The 20,974-nt window shown below is 38.3% G+C and overlaps 1 protein-coding gene across 1 annotated transcript; it reads right to left on the reverse strand.

Moving 5' to 3' along the window:
• Positions 1-6,827: 6,827 nt before the first annotated feature.
• Positions 6,828-20,682, reverse strand: LOC308658279 (small ubiquitin-related modifier 2-like; the record flags this gene model as incomplete). The annotated part of the gene is made up of 3 exons (XM_081310850.1): positions 6,828-6,962; positions 14,031-14,194; positions 20,574-20,682. The coding sequence occupies 3 exons, from the start codon at positions 20,680-20,682 to the stop codon at positions 6,828-6,830; spliced, it is 408 nt and encodes a 135-aa protein (XP_081166976.1).
• Positions 20,683-20,974: the final 292 nt, after the last annotated feature.

Here is a 20,974-nt window from a genome sequence, read left to right on the forward strand (position 1 = left end):
TGAAAAAGCATCCTAGCCCCGGTGTATAGCTCAGTGGTATATCCCTTACCTAGAGTGCATGGATTTGATTCCCAGCACCACAAAAAGAAAGGAGGGAGGGAAACGCAACCTACAGAATGTGAGAAAATATTTGCAAATCATATATCCGGTAAATGATTAATACCAAAATATATTAGGAAATCATCAATTCAACAAAAAATAACCTGAATCCCCCCACCAAAAAAATGGACAAAGGACTTGAATGGATATATCTCCAGAGAAGATATACACGTGAACAAGAATATGAAAAGATGTTCAACATCACTAATACTTGGGAAATGGAGATCAAAACTACAATGAGATACTTCCTCACATCTATTAAAATAACTACTATTAAAAAACCATAAGTGTTGGCAAAGATGTGGAAAAATTGTAACCTTTGTGCACTATAAATTGGTGCAGCCACTGTGGAAAACAATACAGAGATTCTTCAAGCAGTTAATAATAGAACTACCATATGATCCAGCAATTCCACTTCTGGGTATATAGCCAAAAGAATTGAAAGTGGGACCTTAAAGAGGTACTTGGCACACCTGTGTTCATAAAACTGATATCCACAATACTCGAGTCAGAAGCAACCCACTTGTCCTATCAAGGAATTAATGAGGGGCTGGGGTTGTGGCTTAGCAGTAAAGCAATCGCCTAGCCCTGGGTGCAATCCTCAGCACCACATAAAAATAAATAAGTAAAATAAAGGTATTTTAAGAAGGAATGAATAAAGTGGTATATATGTATAATCGTATTCTGTTCAGCCTTTAAAAGGAAGGAAATTCTGTCATATGCTACAGATGTGTGAATCTTGACATAATACTAAATTAAGCCAGTCACAAAAAGGCAAATTATATATTACTTATATGAGGTATCTTCAGTAGTCAAATCATTTGGTACAGAGTTGAATAGTGGTTGCCAGGGGCTGGAGGCGGGAGAAATGGGGATTTGTTTAATGGGCTTAGTGTTTTCAGTTTTGCAAGATTCAAAAAATTCTGCAGATATGTTTTGTAAAAGTGGATATGTCTTTGTAAAACAAAGTTTTCTAGTTTTCTGACCCCTGAAGACTATGTTATTTATAACACTTTTTGCATCTTTTTATTGTTAGTGTATTAGGTGCGAGAAATAGGAAATACTCAAACCACTTTCAGCAAAAGGAGATTTGATACAAGAAATCAGGAGTTTACAAAATTATTGGAAAGTTTAAAGGAATGGTCATTTGACAGGCCTCCAGAAATGATTCCTAAGACTGCTGGATGGTCTACTTGGGGAGCTGCTACCTCTACAGTAATTAGAATGGCAGGGAAACAGGGGTATCTACTGGACTGTTGAGTTCAAGGACATACCCCTGTAGCAGTGATCCAAGTTAAATAAGGAAATCACTGCTGCCCTACAATGATCTCTCAGCACCCACAGAGTTAGTTGTTAGACACTGACATACTACTACAGAAAAGCCCAATGTGTCCATAATTAAGTTTGCCATCAAAAACAAAACAGATGGCTGCGGCCTGGGATTCACCTTCCAAGTGCATCTAATTGGCAGAAGCAGAACTCTAGATGAAGGAAATGTGGCTTTCCCTTCTTGTTGCCTCTGCAGTGTAAGAAAGTACACTGGCCTGTAATCTCAGCAACTAGGGAGGCTGAGGCAAAAGGATTGCAGGTTTGAGGCCAACCTCAGCAACTTAGTGAGGCCCTAGGCAACTTAGCAAGACCCTTTCTCAAGATAAAAAAAAAAAAATTTAAAAGGGGGTTGGAGATGTGGCTCAGTGCTAAGGCACCCCTGGGTTCAATCTGCAGTACCAAAAAAAAAAAAAAAAAAAAAGAAAGAAAGAAAAAACACTGAAGATTGGCATGGATGCTGAGAGCCAGTTAGTTTATAAGAACCACTACAACTGGTTTGTGGCTTTAGGCTCTTTTCAGGTCTCATCTTTGGCCAACTCCATATCCTTTCATTTGAGAAGCCTTCTCTTACACTCCCTTTTGGATGCCCTGTTGTGAACTTTTATAGCACTAGCTTTATTTTGTGTCTATCATTCCATATCATAATTGCCTGGTTTCCTACACTGAACTGGCGCTTTTAAAACAGAAACTCAGATTTATCATTGCTAGGGGCTTAGAGTTTTCAGTTTTATAAGATTAAAAAAATTCTGTTTATGTTTTTTTAAACATAGGAATATGCCTTACAACCATACACTTAAATGTGATTTGGATGACAAATTTTTGTAGCTTTTTATAATCATAAATTAAAATTATTTTTTAAAAATAATTAGATGGGACATCAGAGGTAGGCAGACGACAACTTTTTGTTTACCTCACTAGGTGATTGGTTGTACTTGTTGAGAATGATAAATAGTTCCTGTATTATAACACCCCAAATAATTTTTCTTCCCTGTGTTCTTTGTTTTATACAATTGGATACTGATATCTGTATCTAGTGAAAGTTTAGTAAATGTTAACTGGCTTCTTTTTTGGCAGGGTAAAGAGAAGTTCTGTCAGTACCCTATGTATGTGTGTCTTTGACTCTATACCCATTTAAGTTAATAAATGCTATGGAAGATCTAATGTTTGAAAGTTTCAACATGAAGTGTACTAAATTAAAATTTCATTTAATACACATACTGCATAAATAGATTATGTTTTTATTCGCATTTGAAGGAACAAGGTCTTAGAGAAGGTTAAGTAGCTCATCTACAATTACAGAGTAAATGACAAAACTGGACTCACATCAAGTTCTGGCTAATACAAATTTGTACTCTTCACCACTTGTCGCGTCTACCCGCCAGCAGGAATGATGACAACAAAACAGGATTCTTCTTTAGCACGCTTTATTGGGAGCATCCATTATGTTTCGTTGAGAGAAAGGACCCCAAGCCCGAAAAGACCACCCCTAATATACTAGAGCCACGGCCTAAGTCTCATGCGATTGGACAAAAGCGCATAGCAACACAGCAGCAGCCAATAAGGCAAGGAATTCAGCACTGGCGCCCAGAGCCAGGAAGAACAGGTCAACCGGTTCTTACCAGTATTTACCGGTTCTTAGAACACTCAGTACATTATCATATCGGCTTGTTCCAGGAACTGGCCGACCACAAGGAACTGAGTCACTATCCAAGAACTAAGCCAACACCCACACAAGGCAGTGCAACAAAATGGCTCACCACAACCACTGTGATGATGATGATGATTGTGATCATGATGAATGGTTCCAGACATTGTGCTAGAAATTTTATGTGTATTTTCTGAAGCAATGTATATCCTTGGTAATTGAAATATATAGTGAGGTAGACATAGCTCTTGATATTGGGGATCTATTCCTGGCTCTGCCACTAATTTATTTTGTGATCTCAGATAAACTACTGACCCTACTGGGCTATACTTTTTTTCTTTGACAAAACAGAGAATGATCCTTAAAGTAATTTTAGTTCCAAAAATTTCAGAACTCTGTGAATTAATCCTACTTTGTTTTTCAAATATTTTGTATAATTACTACTTCTATGTAAGGATACTTTACTCACCCTTGAAATTATTAGCTTCTATAGGATCTTGATTTTGTTTTATAGTTTTCTTACATCTTCCATGATACCTTTTCCACTGCTCTGTATAATATATAACATTCTCATGATAGATGTATATATGTAGTTATATGGATGTAGGCTGAGATCTTCAGGGAAATACCATCCTCATAAGAAACCGTGCTTATTGTCATGTTGACTTCCTTTGGGGACAACATTCAAATATAATTCAAATGAGCACTTTTGGAAACCTTTGAGTTATAGATAGATTTTTATCCTTAAAGCAGAGCTGTGGTAACTGCCCAAGAATATAGTTCTATAACTGAATGCAGAAATGTTTTATTTTTGGAAATGATTTACGTGAGTACAGGTAAAAGGGTCTTTGCCTTTGGACAATGAAGATACTGTAAAGAATTTTCTATAGGGAACCAATTCTCTGCTTCCCATCATAGAACAGTCAGAGATTCACAAAATTTTTGACAGTTTTTCTAAATTAACATGAAGTGTTAGAGCCCTACAGCAAAAGCCTCAAACTGTGTAGGGTTAGCATGGGGTGGGGCTGTCCATATGTTGTTGGTCCAGTTTTCCTGAAGTTGAATATAGAGAATTCATAAAGGAAATTGGAAACCGATATTAAGAACCATTCATTTGGGCTGAGATGTAGCTCAATGGTAGAGTGCTTGCCTGTCATGTGTGAGGTGCCACGTTTGATTCCCAGGAGCACAAAATAGACAAACAAGAGAACCATTCATTTGGAAAAACTCTACATATTTAAAAAAAAAAAAACCTATAACCTGTTCATATGTGCATCTGTGCATTTCTTAGTAACTGTCACCATGGTAGCAAGGCAATTTGATAAGGGAGCCTTTTTAGCACAGAGCATACGAAGAAGATTAACAGCTAATTGTGTACTGTCTATACCTTTATTAAATTGTGTTGATCCTTTACCTTTAACTGTTAGACCCTGACATTTCTCCTCCTTATACCATCAACATGGTACTAAGAATATATTGAACATTCAAATATATGTATTTACTGACTGAATTAAATGAATAGTATTTATGTTATGTCTTCCTTTCCAAGCTACCTGGGCAGCAATTTGCTTTTTAAAAATCACCTCTACATTTGTCTGGGGGTTAAAATCAAATCATTTTCCTGACTGGCCCAACATGGATTTCATGTTGGGGGGTTAAAAGGACAGCAATTAGGTATTTGGAAATACTGTATGATTAGGTAAGTAGAATAGTAAGTAAATTCACAGTCATCAGGCCATTCAAGGCCCAGAATTTTGTGTGAGGACTTCTGGTGACAAGTTTGGCAGCAGTTCCTCAAGTGCTTAATATTAGGCCTGAGTTAAAACCTTGAGAACAAGGAGTTCCACCACTAGGACTTCAAATTGAGAAAGCTTTTTAAGCTCCCACCTCCTCCTTATATTCAGTTAGCACTCAGCCTGGGAAGCCTCCTTATTATACCTCCTTGAGTTAATGATCATCTCTTATATAGCCTTTTCCCTAGTGTGTTCTTACATTTCATTTTTAATTGTCAGGTATATAATTGTTCTGAATTTCAGTTACTTCCATATCTATTTTTAGTATTTTGTTTCACATTTCTTTTTAAAGGAGCTTAAATGTAGATACACCCTTTTTATTTTAATAGTACCTTTATTTGCTATTTTGAGGTCTGGGTTCCTGTAGTTTCAGCAGACCCTCAGGATGTGCCACACCAGCTTATAGATTGATATTCTTGTCATGTTCAAGTTTGAAAACAGCTGCAAGAATTTGGCCTTGGAATTCTTTAGCAGTAGTTTCCGTTGCTGAAGACCAAATTTGGCCACTCTAGTGGATCAGCCACTGGGCCAATATCATCAGCATATTATCACCCTCACTGAGACAAACTAAACCGGATCAGCCTCTTGCAGAACAAGTTGGAGAAGCTACTTTTCCTAGAAAGGGACAGGTTAAATCCTTGCAAACCTGCTAAGGAATTTGACCTAGTTCCTTGAAACTAGAATGTTATTTGAAAGAAAAACTGGTTGCAAATGTGTTCTTCAAAATTACTTTTGAACCCCTCTGAGACAAGGGGGAAAGTATTTCTCTTCACATGGCCTCACCTTCACCACCAATTAGTTCAATTTAATGTGAAGTTGGGGAAGAAACAAATAGTACAATTTCATTTTATCAAAAGAATATGTAGGTCTCTAGTTGTAAAAGTCTGATTACAGACTGAATAAGAACTTGCAGTTCTGGCACTCAGTGCTTTTTACTTTTTTTCCCCATGTGTAATTTATACTCTGTCAAAATAACTTGAATTTCCTTAAAATGTCTCCTTTTCTGCTTCTGTACCTTTGCAGTTGCATACCACTTAGACTGAATGTGTTACTAATTTTTAAGCCTCATCTCCAGTGTTAACCTCCTCCATGAAAATGTTACTGGTTGTCTGAATGAAGTTTAACCTATTTCCCATGAAACTTGGAGTCTTCTGGTCATTTGTTATGGAATCCCTGATGACTATAGTTATATTCTGTGGTTAGCTTACTCATCTTGCTACACTGGAAACAACTTTTTTTTTCATTTTAAATAAGAAGTTTATTTAAATAACAAGATGCTTGACTTGAAGGAAAAACTATCTAGGAATCTTATTTTTTAAGAATACTTTACCCCTACTTAAAGACAGATTGTGCTACATGTAATAGCAACATACAAAAAGTTACAAAACTGTCCATGGTTTTACAATGATAAATGAAAAACATTAAAATTCTTCAAGTGAACAAGGTATGCAAGGATTTTTATGTTGTTCAGGTTTTTTCGTTTTATGTTTAAACAGTGAGAGCAAAATAAGTCACTGGAATATAAAGATAAGGCTGAATGAGCACGCCACTAATGGAGAAAGGGGATATTTTCACAGAACCAGTATTTTTTCCCATTCCATCTCTATCCGATGTCAATCAAAATATATCATTGGCCATTTAGGTTTTTTTTTTTTTTTAATGCAATATGGGGAGAGGGATGGGCTGGGGTTGTGGCTCAGGGGTAGAGCGCTTGCCTCGCACGTGCAAGGCCCTGGGTCCACTCCTCAGCACCACATAAAAAATAAATAAAATAAAATGCAATATGCTTGTGCACATACACCAGTTACTTTTTGTACAATAAAGGAATGGGGAAGGGGAAAATGAAAGAGAAAACTATACTGTAGTCAGGATGTGGTGGAACCAAATTGCAGTTTTCTAATTGAGAATGTATTCTTGGTCTGTAAAAACAGAGTTCTGGAGTAAAGTAGCAAATTCCATTTTTAGTAGACACCTCCTGTCTGCTGTTGGAACACATCAGTTGTCTCTTCATCCTCCATTTCCAACTGTGCAGGTGTGTCTATTTCATTAATTGGCTGCCTGTCAAATGGGAATCTTACCTGCCTCATCCACAAATCCTGTCATTCACAATATGCTACCATTAGAATGAAAATAGCAGGGTGCAAGGGATCCAACATGGCCGCCGACGAGGAAGCAGCGATTCTAATGTCTCCACATTAACAGGATCAGAAAGACCCTTTGGAACAGCGGCAGTCTACCTACTGAGAAACTTCTAGCAAAATTCCGTGAAGAGGGGTCCTGCCGGGAATTGGTAGGTTTATTAAAAGTGTCAGTTTGTGGCCGCCGGGACTCGGGGCCCGGGGACTGCGGTACTTGCCGGAGAGGGGCTGTCGCCTCCCCGGCCCCGGGCGCCGCTGGAGCCGCGAGCCGGAGAGACACGGAGGGGGCTGCGGTGCGGCCAGAAGCCAGGAACGCCGGGGGCGGAGAGAGCAACCGGGGCAGCGCTGGCTGTGGAGGCTGCAGCGGAGAGAGGCGCGGGAGCCCGAGGCTGAGACACACCGGAGGGAGCGGAGCGAGAGCCCCGCCATCATCCCGAAATAGCGAGAAGAGGAAGATGGCGGCGGGAAGTGAGTAAGCCTCTCCATGCTCAGCGCCGCACGCCGCCGCGTCTGAAAAGCCGAGACAGACAGCTGTGACTCTGCATTAATCCATCCGACTGAGGCGGCTGGTCAGCCCTTCCCATCCTACGGAGGTGGATGCCTGCCGGGCCTTCGTGGGTAGTGGCCGCAGGTTCCAGGCGGGGTTTGGGAGAGACAGTGGGGACCCGCCCGTTGCGTTGGTCGCCCGGCAGGGGGAGGCGAACTGTCGCCGTTTGCGGGGGACACCACTGTGGCGGAGGGCTGGTGTCGCAGGACTGTGGCGGAGGAGATAACTTCATTGAAGCCTGCTGCTACAGGTGTGTGGTCCCCTGGCTTTCCCTCTCCACTCATCGGGGAAACCTTAAGGGCCCCTCCCAGCTCTCCCGTGAGTGCTACAGCCAGCCCGAGGGAGTCAGAGGTGGTGTGGGACTGCCGCTCCCGCCAGGGCTGACTGCTGAGGTCTCTTGCACCAGCTATGGGGGAGTGGCTACCGGAGGGCAAGTAAAATTCGCTGAGGATTCTCAGCCCCAAGCTCTACAAACTTAGGGTCTGAGGGAATGGCAAACTGGAGGAGTGAGCCCAGTCGTTCATGAAAACAGGGCTCCCGGGAGCAGCAGACCTGGCCTGTAGCCAGTATTGTGGTGAGAGGGGCCTGGCTAGAGGAAAAGTGGAAGAGATTGGACACAAGAGGAGGCCCTAGGCACTCAGGATTGGAGACTCGCCCAGTCTGGGAGGAGCTGCTGCACAGTGATTGGTTCCCGCGTATCGACAGGAGAAACTTGACCTGGTGGGCACAGCGCCACCTAGTGGAAGAGAAGTTAATCAAACTCTAAGACGGCATTTATTAGTTTTATTTATTTATTTATTTATTTTTTGATTTGGGTTTTTCTTTCATCTTCATTTTTCTATCTTGTTTTTTTCTTTTTTTTCTTCTTTTTTTTCTTTTTTTCCTCTTTTTCTTCTTCTTTCTCTTCTAATTTTAATTTTAATTTTTTTTAATTATTATTATTTTTTTTAATTTTTTTTCTTTTTTAGTTCCTATTTCTTTCTTCTTTTGTCTTTTCATTTTTCTTATCCCCCCTTCCTTGAATTCTATCTGCCTACTCTCATTCTCTTTAGTGACTTCTTCCCTTCCCTTCTAATTCCTCCCAAGCATCAAATAAATTTATAGGAGTAAACAGTAACTCAGCAGTCAAACAGAACAAGAAGCAACATGAGCAGCTTCAAGAAGCAAGGAAGAAAAGGAGTACAAACAATGCAGGACAACCTAAATATTCAGGAGGACCTAGAGTCATCAGAAAAATGGTCATATAAAGACCTCAAGGAACACCTTAGACAGATGGAATGGAACCTTAAAGAGGATACAAGACAGCAAATTCAAGCAGCGAAAGAACACATTGAGAATGAATTACATAAACAGCTAAAAGAAGAAGTTAAGCATCTTTATCAGGAGATAGATATTATAAAAAATAATCAAACAATAATTCTAGAAATGAAGGAAACGATAAACCAAATTAAAAACTCAATTGAGAGTATCACTAACAGAGTGGAGCAAGTAGAAGCCAGAACATCAGATAATGAAGACAAAATATACCATCTTGAAAAGAGTCTAGCCAACTCAGAAAGGCTGGTAAAAAATCATGAGAAAAACATCCAAGAGTTATGGGATAACATGAAGAAACCAAACTTACAAGTCATCGGGATAGAAGAAGGTACAGAGATTCAAACCAAGGGAATGAGAAACATGCTGAATGAAATAATTACAGAAAACTTTCCAGAAATAAAAAAGGAAACAGATATACAAATTGAAGATGCATACAGGACACCGAGCACACAAAATCACAGTAGACCAACGCCAAGACGCATTGTTATGAAGATATCCAATATACAGAACAAAGAGAAAATATTAAAAGCTACAAGAGAAAGGAGACAGATTACATTTAGGGGTAAACCAATACGGTTAACAATGGATTTTTCATCACAGACACTGAAAGCAAGAAGGTCATGGAACAATGTATTTCAAACACTGAAAGACAATGGATGCCAACCAAGAATTCTGTATCCAGCAAAATTAAGCTTCAGGTATGACAACGAAATAAAGATCTTTCATGATAAACAAAAGTTAAAAGAATTTGCAGCCAGAAAACCAGCATTGCAAAGCATTTTGAGCAAAACACTACACGAGGAAGAAATGAAAAACAATAACCAAAACCATCAGTGGGAAGTGCCTCAGTAAAGACAGAGGGCGAGGGGAAAGATAATCATGGAGAAACAAACTAAATTTTTTTTTAAAAAAAGGATAAACAATCAAACATGGATGGAAGTTCAAACCATATATCAATAGTAACTCTGAATGTTAATGGCTTAAACTCTCCAATAAAGCGACATAGGCTGGTATCATGGATTAAAAAAACAAATCCAACAATATGCTGCCTCCAGGAGACACATCTGATTGGAAAAGACATACACAGGCTGAAGGTGAAAGGATGGGAAAAAATATACCACGCACACGGTCCTCGTAAGCAAGCAGGGGTGGCCATCCTCATATCAAATAAAATCGACTTCAAGACTAAGTTAATCAAAAGGGATAAAGAAGGTCATTATATACTGTTAAAAGGAACCATTCACCAACAAGACATAACAATTATCAATATTTATGCACCAAACGATGGTGCTGCGACATTCATAAAACAAATTCTCCTCAAGTTCAAGAATCAAATAGACCACAACACAATAATTATGGGTGACTTCAATACACCTCTCTCACCATTGGACAGATCCTCCAAACAAAAATTGAATAAAGAAACTATAGAACTCAATATCACAATCAATAACCTAGACTTAACTGACATATATAGAATATATCAACCATCATCAAATGGATATACTTTTTTCTCAGCAGCACATGGATCCTTCTCAAAAATAGACCATATATTATGCCATAGGGCAACCCTCAGTAAATATAAAGGGGTGGAGATAATACCATGCATTTTATCTGATCATAATGGAATGAAACTGGAAATCAATGACAAAAGAAGGAAGGAAAAATCCTACATCACATGGAAAATGAACAATATGTTACTGAATGATCAATGGGTTACAGAAGACATAAAGGAGGAAATCAAAAAATTCTTAGAGATAAATGAAAATACAGACACAACATATTCGGAATCTATGGGACACAATGAAAGCAGTTTTAAGAGGAAAATTCATTGCCTGGTGGTCATTCCTCAAAAAAAGAAAAAACCAACAAATAAATGAGCTCACACTTCATCTCAAAGCCCTAGAAAAGGAAGAGCAAAACAACAGCAAATGTAGCAGAAGGCTAGAAATAATTAAAATCAGAGCAGAAATCAATGAAATTGAAACAAAAGAAACTATTGAAAAAATTAACAAAACTAAAAGTTGGTTCTTCGAAAAAATAAATAAGATCATCAGACGTTTAGCCATGCTAACGAAGAGAAGAAGAGAGAGAACTCAAATTACTAACATACGGGATGAAAAAGACAATATCACAACAGATGCTACAGAAATACAGAAGACAATTAGAAATTATTTTGAAAACCTATATTCCAACAAAATAGAAGATAGTGAAGACATCGATAAATTTCTCAAGTCATATGATTTACCCAGACTGAGTCAGGAGGATACACACAATTTGAACAGACCAATATCAATGGATGAAATTGAAGAAGCCATCAAAAGACTACCAACCAAGAAAAGCCCAGGACCGGATGGGTATACAGCAGAGTTTTACAAAACCTTTAAAGAAGAATTAATACCAATACTTTTCAAGTTATCTCAGGAAATAGAAAAAGAGGGAGCTCTTCCAAATTCATTCTATGAGGCCAACATCACCCTGATTCCGAAACCAGACAAAGACACCTCAAAGAAAGAAAACTACAGACCAATATCTCTAATGAACCTAGATGCAAAAATCCTCAATAAAATTCTGGCGAATTGAATACAAAAACACATCAAAAAAATTGTGCACCATGATCAAGTAGGATTCATCCCTGGGATGCAAGGATGGTTCAACATACGGAAATCAATAAATGTTATTCACCACATCAATATACTTAAAGATAAGAACCATATGATCATCTCGATAGATGCAGAGAAAGCATTTGACAAAGTACAGCATCCCTTTATGTTCAAAACATTAGAAAAACTAGGGATAACAGGAACTTACCTTGACATTGTAAAAGCTATCTATGCTAAGCCTCAGGCTAGCATCAATCTAAATGGACAAAAGTTGAAGGCATTCCCTCTAAAATCCGGAACAAGACAGGGATGCCCTCTATCACCACTTCTATTCAATATAGTTCTCGAAACACTGGCCAGAGCAATTAGACAGACGAAAGAAATTAAAGGCATAAAAATTGGAAAAGAAGAACTTAAATTATCACTATTTGCAGATGACATGATTCTATACCTAGAAGACCCAAAAGGGTCTACAAAGAAACTACTAGAACTAATAAATGAATTCAGCAAAGTGGCAGGATATAAAATCAACACGCATAAATCAAAGGCATTTCTGTATATCAGCGACAAAACTTCTGAAATGGAAATGAGGAAAAACACTCCATTCACAATATCCTCAAAAAAATAAAATACTTGGGAATTAACCTAACAAAAGAGGTGAAAGATTTATATAATGAAAACTACAGAACCCTAAAGAGAGAAGTCGATGAAGATCTTAGAAGATGGAAAAATATACCCTGTTCATGGATAGGCAGAACTAACATCATCAAAATGGCGATATTACCAAAAGTTCTCTATAGGTTTAATGCAATGCCAATCAAAATCCCAACGGCATATCTTGTAGAAATTGATAAAGCAATCATGAAATTCATATGGAAAAATAAAAGACCCACAATAGCAAAAGCAATTCTGAACAGGAAGTGTGAATCAGGTGGTATAGCGATACCAGATTTCAAACTATATTACAGAGCAATAGTGACAAAAACAGCATGGTACTGGTACCAAAACAGGCGGGTGGACCAATGGTTTAGAATAGAGGACATAGAGACTAATCCACAAAGTTACAACTATCTTATATTTGATAAAGGGGCTAAAAGCATGCAATGGAGGAAGGATAGCATCTTCAACAAATGGTGTTGGGAAAACTGGAAATCCATATGCAACAAAATGAAACTGAATCCCTTTCTCTCGCCATGCACAAAAGTTAACTCAAAATGGGTCAAGGAGCTTGATATCAAACCAGAGACTCTGCATCTGATAGAAGAAAAAGTCGGCTCCGATCTACAGATTGTGGGGTCGGGCTCCAAATTCCTTAATAGGACACCCATAGCACAAGAGTTAACAACAAGAATCAACAAATGGGACTTAAGTAAACTTAAAAGTTTTTTCTCAGCAAGAGAAACAATAAGAGAGGTAAATAAGGAGCCCACATCCTGGGAACAAATTTTTACTCCTCACACTTCAGATAGAGCCCTAATATCCAGAGTATACAAAGAACTCAAAAAATTAGACAAATAACCCAATCAACAAATGGGCCAAGGACCTGAACAGACACTTCTCAGAGGAGGATATACAATCAATCAACAAGTACATGAAAAAATGCTCACCATCTCTAGCAGTCAGAGAAATGCAAATCAAAACCACCCTAAGATACCATCTCACTCCAGTAAGATTGGCAGCCACTATGAAGTCAAACAACAACAAGTGCTGGCGAGGATGTGGAGAAAAGGGTACACTTGTACATTGCTGGTGGGACTGCAAATTGGTGCGGCCAATTTGGAAAGCAGTTTGGAGATTCCTGGGAAAGCTGGGAATGGAACCACCATTTGACCCTGCTATTGCCCTTCTCGGACTATTCCCTGAAGACCTTAAAAGAGCATGCTACAGGGATACTGCCACATCGATGTTCATAGCAGCACAATTCACAATAGCTAGACTGTGGAACCAACCCAGATGCCCCTCAATAGATGAATGGATAAAAAAAATGTGGCATCTATACACAATGGAGTACTATGCAGCAATAAAAAATGACAAAATCATAGAATTTGCAGGGAAATGGACGGCACTAGAGCAGATTATGCTTAGTGAAGCTAGCCAATCCCTAAAAAACAAATACCAAATGTCTTCTATGATATAATGAGAACAAATATGAACAGAGCAGGGAGGAAGAGTAGGAAGAAAAGATTAACATTAATCAGTGACATGAGCTGGGAGGGAAAGGGAGAGATGAGGAAAATTGCATGGAAATGAAGGGAGACCCTCATTGCTATACAAAATTACATATAAGAGGTTGTGAGGGGAATGGGAAAATAAACAAGGAGAGAAATGAATTACAGTAGATGGGGTAGAGAGAGAAGAAGGGAGGGGAGGGGAGGGGGATAGTAGGGGATAGGAAAGGTAGCAGAATACAACAATTACTAATAGGGCATTATGTAAAATTGTGGATGTGTAACCGACGTGATTCTGCAATCTGCATTTGGGGTAAAATTGGGGGTTCATAACCAACTTCAATCTAATGTATGAAGTATGATATGTCAAGAACTTTGTAATGTTGTGAACAACCAATAAAAAAAAAAGACAATATGCTTCCATTACTTTACTATGCCTCTTAATCTTAAACTGCTCCACAGAACCAGCCTGCCCTGCCACCTTCAAGTTAGTATAATCATTGTTCTCAGTCCTGACTCCTTTCTTGGGATTTCTTTGGCCATGGTGAGCACCAGATTCTCCTCAGTTGTCGCTTCACAAGAGGTACCAGATCCTCACTGAAGGAGCACACAAGCAGCTCCAGGAGCAGCAGAAGTTGTAAATTTCTTGAAGATAGTCACTGGGTCTTATCAATTTTTGATGTGCCTAACACAGAGCTCTGTAATTAGCTATTGGAGTAATTATAACAATTTGTTTTGCTAGTACTATACTATTGAACCCTAGCAAATAACACTTATTTTCATCTTTTTTTAAAAATATGAATGTTATTCTTATTTACAGCCATTATTTAAACTTCAGAACTGTATTGGAAATAAACTTTTGTCAACATTTTCTTTCCAATTCTGTAGAAGATTGAAGCATTCATTAGGACTCCCTTTATGCTTTAAATGATTATGGATTTTTTTCTAGTAACATCATTAAAATTCACATGTGCACTTCAGAGATCTTTTGAATGTATTTTATAAAGCATGGACATATCATTAAATTTCTAATTCCTCTGAACATTTGTTCGCCCTTATCGTTCTTGTCTGCTTTACTAAAAGGTGGCATTTCCATTCATTCATCTATTTACATAGGAGGTAAAGGTCTGCATGGGCCCTTGGGGCCTTGCTTTCTTCATGATTAAAAAATTCTGTCTAGAAATGTCCTCTTCCTGACACTTAATGATAAAACCAAACATCCTTTTCCTTTTTTTAAATTGGCTATCACCACCTGAGCAGCATAAAGAGAAGAGATGAAACAAATTATCCTAGAGTTGAGCCTGAAAGTGAATTACTGAGAAGCTTCACTTATGAAAGCAAAGAAACTTCTATATGCTTTATTTCCTGAAATGTCTAGTTTCTTGAAGAAGGTTTGTAATATGTCACTGGGAATATTCTAAAGACTCAAGGCAAAAGAGGTGAAACAAAATTGCTCTTAACAAAATTTGGAACTCTACTCTGGCTCATGTATGATTAATAGCCCTGGGTTTCAACTTTCCAAGTATCCTGAAAACTTTATTTCTAAAGTAAATGCTCTTCCAGTCAAGACATCACTATTATATTAAATATAATTCTTTTCCCCATCTCCTCCTCTTGCAAAATAGCTGTGATTCTGCCAATTTCTTTCCCGTGTCTTTATCACTCTCTGCTCCACCCTGTCTAATCATATCCCTAATTTTTCATCTTTTTATTCTAATTACTATATCATAATACTTAGCCATAAAATATTTTCTTACTTTTAAAGGTAATTTCTTAGTCATCTTCTCCTAATTGAGTTTTTTTAGAACATATTTCTCATTAATAATAACTATTGGGCATCTACACTTAGCCAGCTTGTGGTCTACTTAAAGAGGTACAGTAGTAAACAAATCACACAAGGCCCTGCTTTATGGAACTCATAGTCAAAAGGAAGTGATATTCATTAAATAATATCATAAATAGCCATATAGTAACTTAGTGTATAATAGGGTAGAATCAGAGGTAGCCTTATTGAGAAAGTGACATTTAAGTTTCATCTTGTGGATGTGAATGGAAATAAACCCAGTGAAAGTGGCAGTACTCCTCCAGGAAGAGGGTCACAGCAATGTATAAAGGTGAGTTGTGAAGGGACTTGGCATGTTCAAAGTAAAGAGGAAAGACTGGTGTGGAAGGAACAATGTAGGTAAGCCAAAGGTATAGTGATTTGAGGTGAGGTACATAGAACAATATATGCAGTGCAACCAAAAGCCATTCAGTATTTTGGATTTAATCCTAAGAAAATTAGAAGAGCTACTGAAAGGTTGCAAGTAAAGAAAATATATAATGAGGTTGATTAATAACTAGGGATAAACCAAAAATTCAGAGACCATTAAAGAAAACACTATTGCTGTAATCTTAGTGTAGAATGATATTGGCTCAGACTATTACTAGAGTTGGAGAGAAATGAGTGTTTTTTAACCATACTGTGGACAGAACTATACAGATCAATTTGGGATGAGTTTGGATCTATCCTGCCTAGAGGGAGAAGTGCAGTGACCTCTTAATGCAGCATAGGAGCCTGATTCAAGGCTAATTCATGATAATATAGTATTTCATTATGGAAAAAAGCAGATAAAAGAAAAGTTAACTATATTAGAGCAAAAATTCCATGAGATCAGGGGATTATATCTTGTTTACTACTGTATCTCCAGTACCTGGAATAGGGCCTGACACACAGTAGGCATGACATAAGTATTTATGGAATGAATACATAAGCCCCCAAGTGCAGTACAGAGGCTAAATTGCCTTGCCCAAGACTGATTAAATTTTAGATTAAATTTCGTCACCAACTCCTCATGTTAACTCTCCAAGAGGACAATGAGATGAAATTTCTTGTTTTCAAGCCTGGGAAGTTTAGGATTAAATTAACTAGCTGCTATGGAATGAAATGTTTGCCTCAATCACTACAAATTAATATGTTGAAACCTAAACCCAGTGTGATGGTGTGGAGGTGGTGCCTTCAAAAAGTTATTTGGTCATGTGGGCAGAGCCTTCATAAATGGAGTAGCATTAATTCATTTTCTGTTGCAAACAAAGAGTGGATAAGTTATAAAGAAAACAGGTTTATTAGGGCTCAGGGTTATCCAACTTCAAGGCCATATTGAGTGACAAGAGACAGGGAGTTAAGACTCTCACAACCCAATCATCTCTCCTCTGAACCTTCTTACATTTGCATTCTCTCACACATAAGCTTTTGGGGAGCATCTCACATCCAAACCATAACACAGAGTGTGTCTGCGTTTGTATGCTGAACTCCTGGCTTTAATTACAAGCCATCAAGTAAGTAGGAATTCCTCAGTGCTTATATCACACATCTATAAGACATACAGATCCCCTCACCAATAAGTCCTGAGAACAAAACCTTTCCTGACTATAAACATCTTCCAGCTTTCCTAAACTGAATCTTTCAAGTTTAAGTAATTGAATCCACCAATAAGCTCTGAGAGTTCATCTGGTATCTTGCATGAATGGGTCTACAACAGAGACTGATAAACTATTGTCTATAGGACTAACTGAGCAGCAACTTGTTATTATTTTTAACAGCTTTATATATATATAAAATCCACATGAAATGTAGAGTTCAATAATTTTTAGTATATTCACTGACTTATGCAACCATCACAAACAATTTTATATTTTCATGACACACGCACCCAGATTCCTCATACCCATTTACAGTCATTCCCCTGTCCCCACAATCTGCTCAGCCCTAGCTAATCTACTTTGCATTTTGATGGATTTGTCCATTCTGTTCATTTCATATAAATGAAATCTTATAGTAAGGGATCTTTGTGACTGGTGTCTTTCACTTGGCATGTTTTTGGTACCAGGCATTGAACTCATGGACACTCAACCACTGAGCAATATCCCCAGTCCTATTTTATATTTTCATTTAAAGCCAGGGTCTCACTGAGTTGCTTAGCACCTCACTGTTGCTGACACTAGCTTTGAATTTACAATCCTCCTGCCTCAGCCTCCTGAGCCGCTGGGATTATAAGTGGGAGCAACTGTACCTGCAACTAAGCATGGTTTTTGATTCATCCATGTTGTAGCACATCAATATTTCATTCCTTTTTTGAAGCCAAATAATATTCCATTGTATAGATATTTCATGTTTAGTTTATTCACTGCTTAGTTGATAGTCCTGTAGGTTATTTCCACTTTGGGGATTATTAGGAATAACATTGCTATGAATTTTCACATACAAGTTTTTTTTTTTTAAGTTGGACACAACCCTTTATTTTATTTATTTATTTTTATGTGGTGCTGAGGATCGAACCTAGGTCCTCACACATGCTAGGTGAGCCTGCTACTGCTGAGCCACAACCCTAGCCCCTCACATACAAGTTTTTGTTTGAAAATGTTTCCATTTCTCTTGGGTATATACCTAGAAGTGAAATTGCTGGAGCTTATGATAACTCTGTTTAACTGTTTGAGGAGCTACCAAACTTTTTCTGAGGCAGCTGTGACATTTTATATTCCCATGAGTAATGTATGAACGTTCTAATTTCTCCTTATTCTTGCCAGCATTTTTTAGAGTCTCCCAAGGTGAGAAGTTGTATCTCATTGTTACAGTTTGGATCTTAAATGTCCCCCAAGAGTCCATGTGTTATAGGCTTGGTGGTGCTATTGGAAGGGGGTGAAAGACCTTTTTTCCCGTCTAATGAGAGATCTTCCAGTTACTGGGGATATGCCTTTGAAAGGGATTGTGAGACCCTAGCACCCTCCTCGCTCTTGCTTCCTGGCAATGAGGTGAGAAGTTTTACTCTGACAAACGCCTCCTCCATGATGTGCTGTCTTGCCACAAACCCAAAGCAATGGGACCAACTGTTCATGGACTGGAACCTCCAAAACTATGAGCCCAAATAAACCATTTTTAATAAGTTAATTATACCAGGTATTTTGTCACAGTGGCAGAAAATTCACTAACACACTCATTCTGGGTTCTTTTTTTTTTTTTTTTTTTTTGCAGTGCTAGGGATTGAACCCAGGGCCTTGTGCACACAGGAAAGTGCTCTACTGAGCTATACCCTGTGATTTTTGTTTTGCATTTCCCTAACCTACAGCCTGTTTTGTTTGTTTGTTTGTTTTGTTTTGTTTTTGCCACTTGAAAAACTAAGAATTCTTTTTACATTTTTTAATTGTTGAAAAAAGAAAGCATTTCATGACCCATAAAAATCTGGAATTGAAATTTCAGTGACTATATATAAAATTTTATTAGAAAACAGCCATTTTGGGCTGGGGTTGTGGCTCAGTGGTAGAGCTCTTGCCTAGCATGCATGAGACACTGGGTTTGATCCCCGGCACCACATAAAAATAAAAACACCTAAATAAAGATATTGTGTCCATCTACAACTAGAAAAAATATTAAAGAAAAAACAGCCATATCTGTTCATTTTGTATTTGGCTTCTCTTCTCGCTACAGTGACAGAGTAGTTGCAGCAGAGCCCATATGGTCACTGAAATATTTACTATCTTGCAAAAGTTTACCAATCCCTATTCTACAGTATAGATGGATGAGACTACAAAGGATCTGGGATAGGAAGAAAGAAATGTGACTGCCCGGTGGAAATGATTTTTTTTTTTTTTTTTTTTTTAGGAAATCAAGATGTTATGGAACTTAAGTAGATCACCATATTTTTAACTGAACTATTATAAAATCTATCCAACTCTGAGCTCTCCCTGTAGTTCAAATCCTAATCTATTGCCCTGATCATATTATCTTATTCATCAGAAACCTTCAGTGGTCCCCTCCTTCCTCCACTACAAACCTCTCAGCCAGGACCACTTAGCCAAGGTGCTGCATGATTGGACCTTATCTTACCTTTCTAGTTGTTTTCCAGCACTCATCTGCAGTAGAACCAGACATCTGGCCCTGAATTTCAGGATTCCTGCTTTTGTTCTTACGTTCTCTTCCACTTGGAAAGTAATGTTTTTGTCTTCTCTAAGTCGTAGACACACTTTATTATTGTGAAATATTCCAAGCATATAGAGAAGTGAAGAGGCTAATATAGAAGTATCTATGAATTAACCACCAAGCTCTGTCAAATCTTATATTTTCCATGTTGCTTTAGTTTTAAAAAATATTACAGACTTAAATATTTCTTAAAACCTCCTCAAATACCAAATCTTCCAAGTAGGCCTTGTTGATCTATTCAGTCAGAGTTAAACTATTCTTCCTGTGGTTTCATTTATTTATTTCTTTGTTTGTTTGTTTTTTAGAGAGAGAGAGAGAGAGCATTTTTTTAATATTTATTTTTTAGTTTTCAGCGGACACAACATCTGTGTTTGTATGTGGTGCTGAGGATCAAACCCGGGCCGCATGCATGCCAGGCGAGTATGCTACCGCTTGAGCCACATCCCCAGCCCTGGTTTCTTTTTTCTTTTTTTTTTTTTTTTAATTTTTTTAGTTGTAGTTGAACACAATACCTTTATTTTATTTATTTATTTTTATGTGGTGCTGAGGATCAAACCAGGGCCTTGCACATGATAGGTGAGCACTCTACTGCTGAGCCACAACCTGGGATTGAACCCAGGGTCTTGTGCACAGGAAAGTGCTCTACTACTGAGCTATACCCAGCCCCTCCTGTAGTTTCTTGTAACACTTTCTTTGTACCTCTAACATCTGAATTTCTCTGCCCTTGTACGTTTTCTTCAGGTATTCTTTTTTTTTTTTTTAGTTGTAGTTAGACATATTATCTTTTATTTTTATTTATTTACTTAATGTGGTGCTGAGAATCGAACCCAGTGCCTTATACATGCTAGGCAAGCACTCTACCATTGAGCCACAACCCCAGTCCCTCTTCACTTCCCTCTTTAGTGAAGCCAAGCCCTTGTCCTGAAATAGCAGAGTGATAGCCCAGATGGACTGGAGCATGGGTGGAAAGCACGGGCTAACGCCTATCAGAGCCCACTGTTCCGGTGTGGAACTTTGGCAAGCCAAGGCCTGCCGATCTGTCGTGCAGCTCAGCTGGTCCAGTGTAGATGCCTGATCCACATAGCACCATATTCCAGAACCCCCAAAGCATCCCCATCCATGATGACCTCAACTTCCCACCTCCCTACAAGCAGGCAGGAAGGTGGAAGTGGGCCAGACCTGAATGTGATTGCAGAGCTAACCAATAGCATTGGTACTTTTCCCAGCCCTTATTAGCATAAATGTGAACCAATTGTGTTGGAACTCTTCCAAGTCCTGATTAGCATAAATTTGGACCAATTGCACCGGTACTTTCCAAACCTGATTAGCAAAAATTTAGGCCAACAGTGTTGACCCAAGTACTATATAAAACCCTAGACTAG

This window comes from Spermophilus citellus (genome assembly GCF_964194105.1).
Source record: "Spermophilus citellus genome assembly, chromosome: 10".
Lineage (NCBI taxonomy): Eukaryota > Metazoa > Chordata > Mammalia > Rodentia > Sciuridae > Spermophilus > Spermophilus citellus.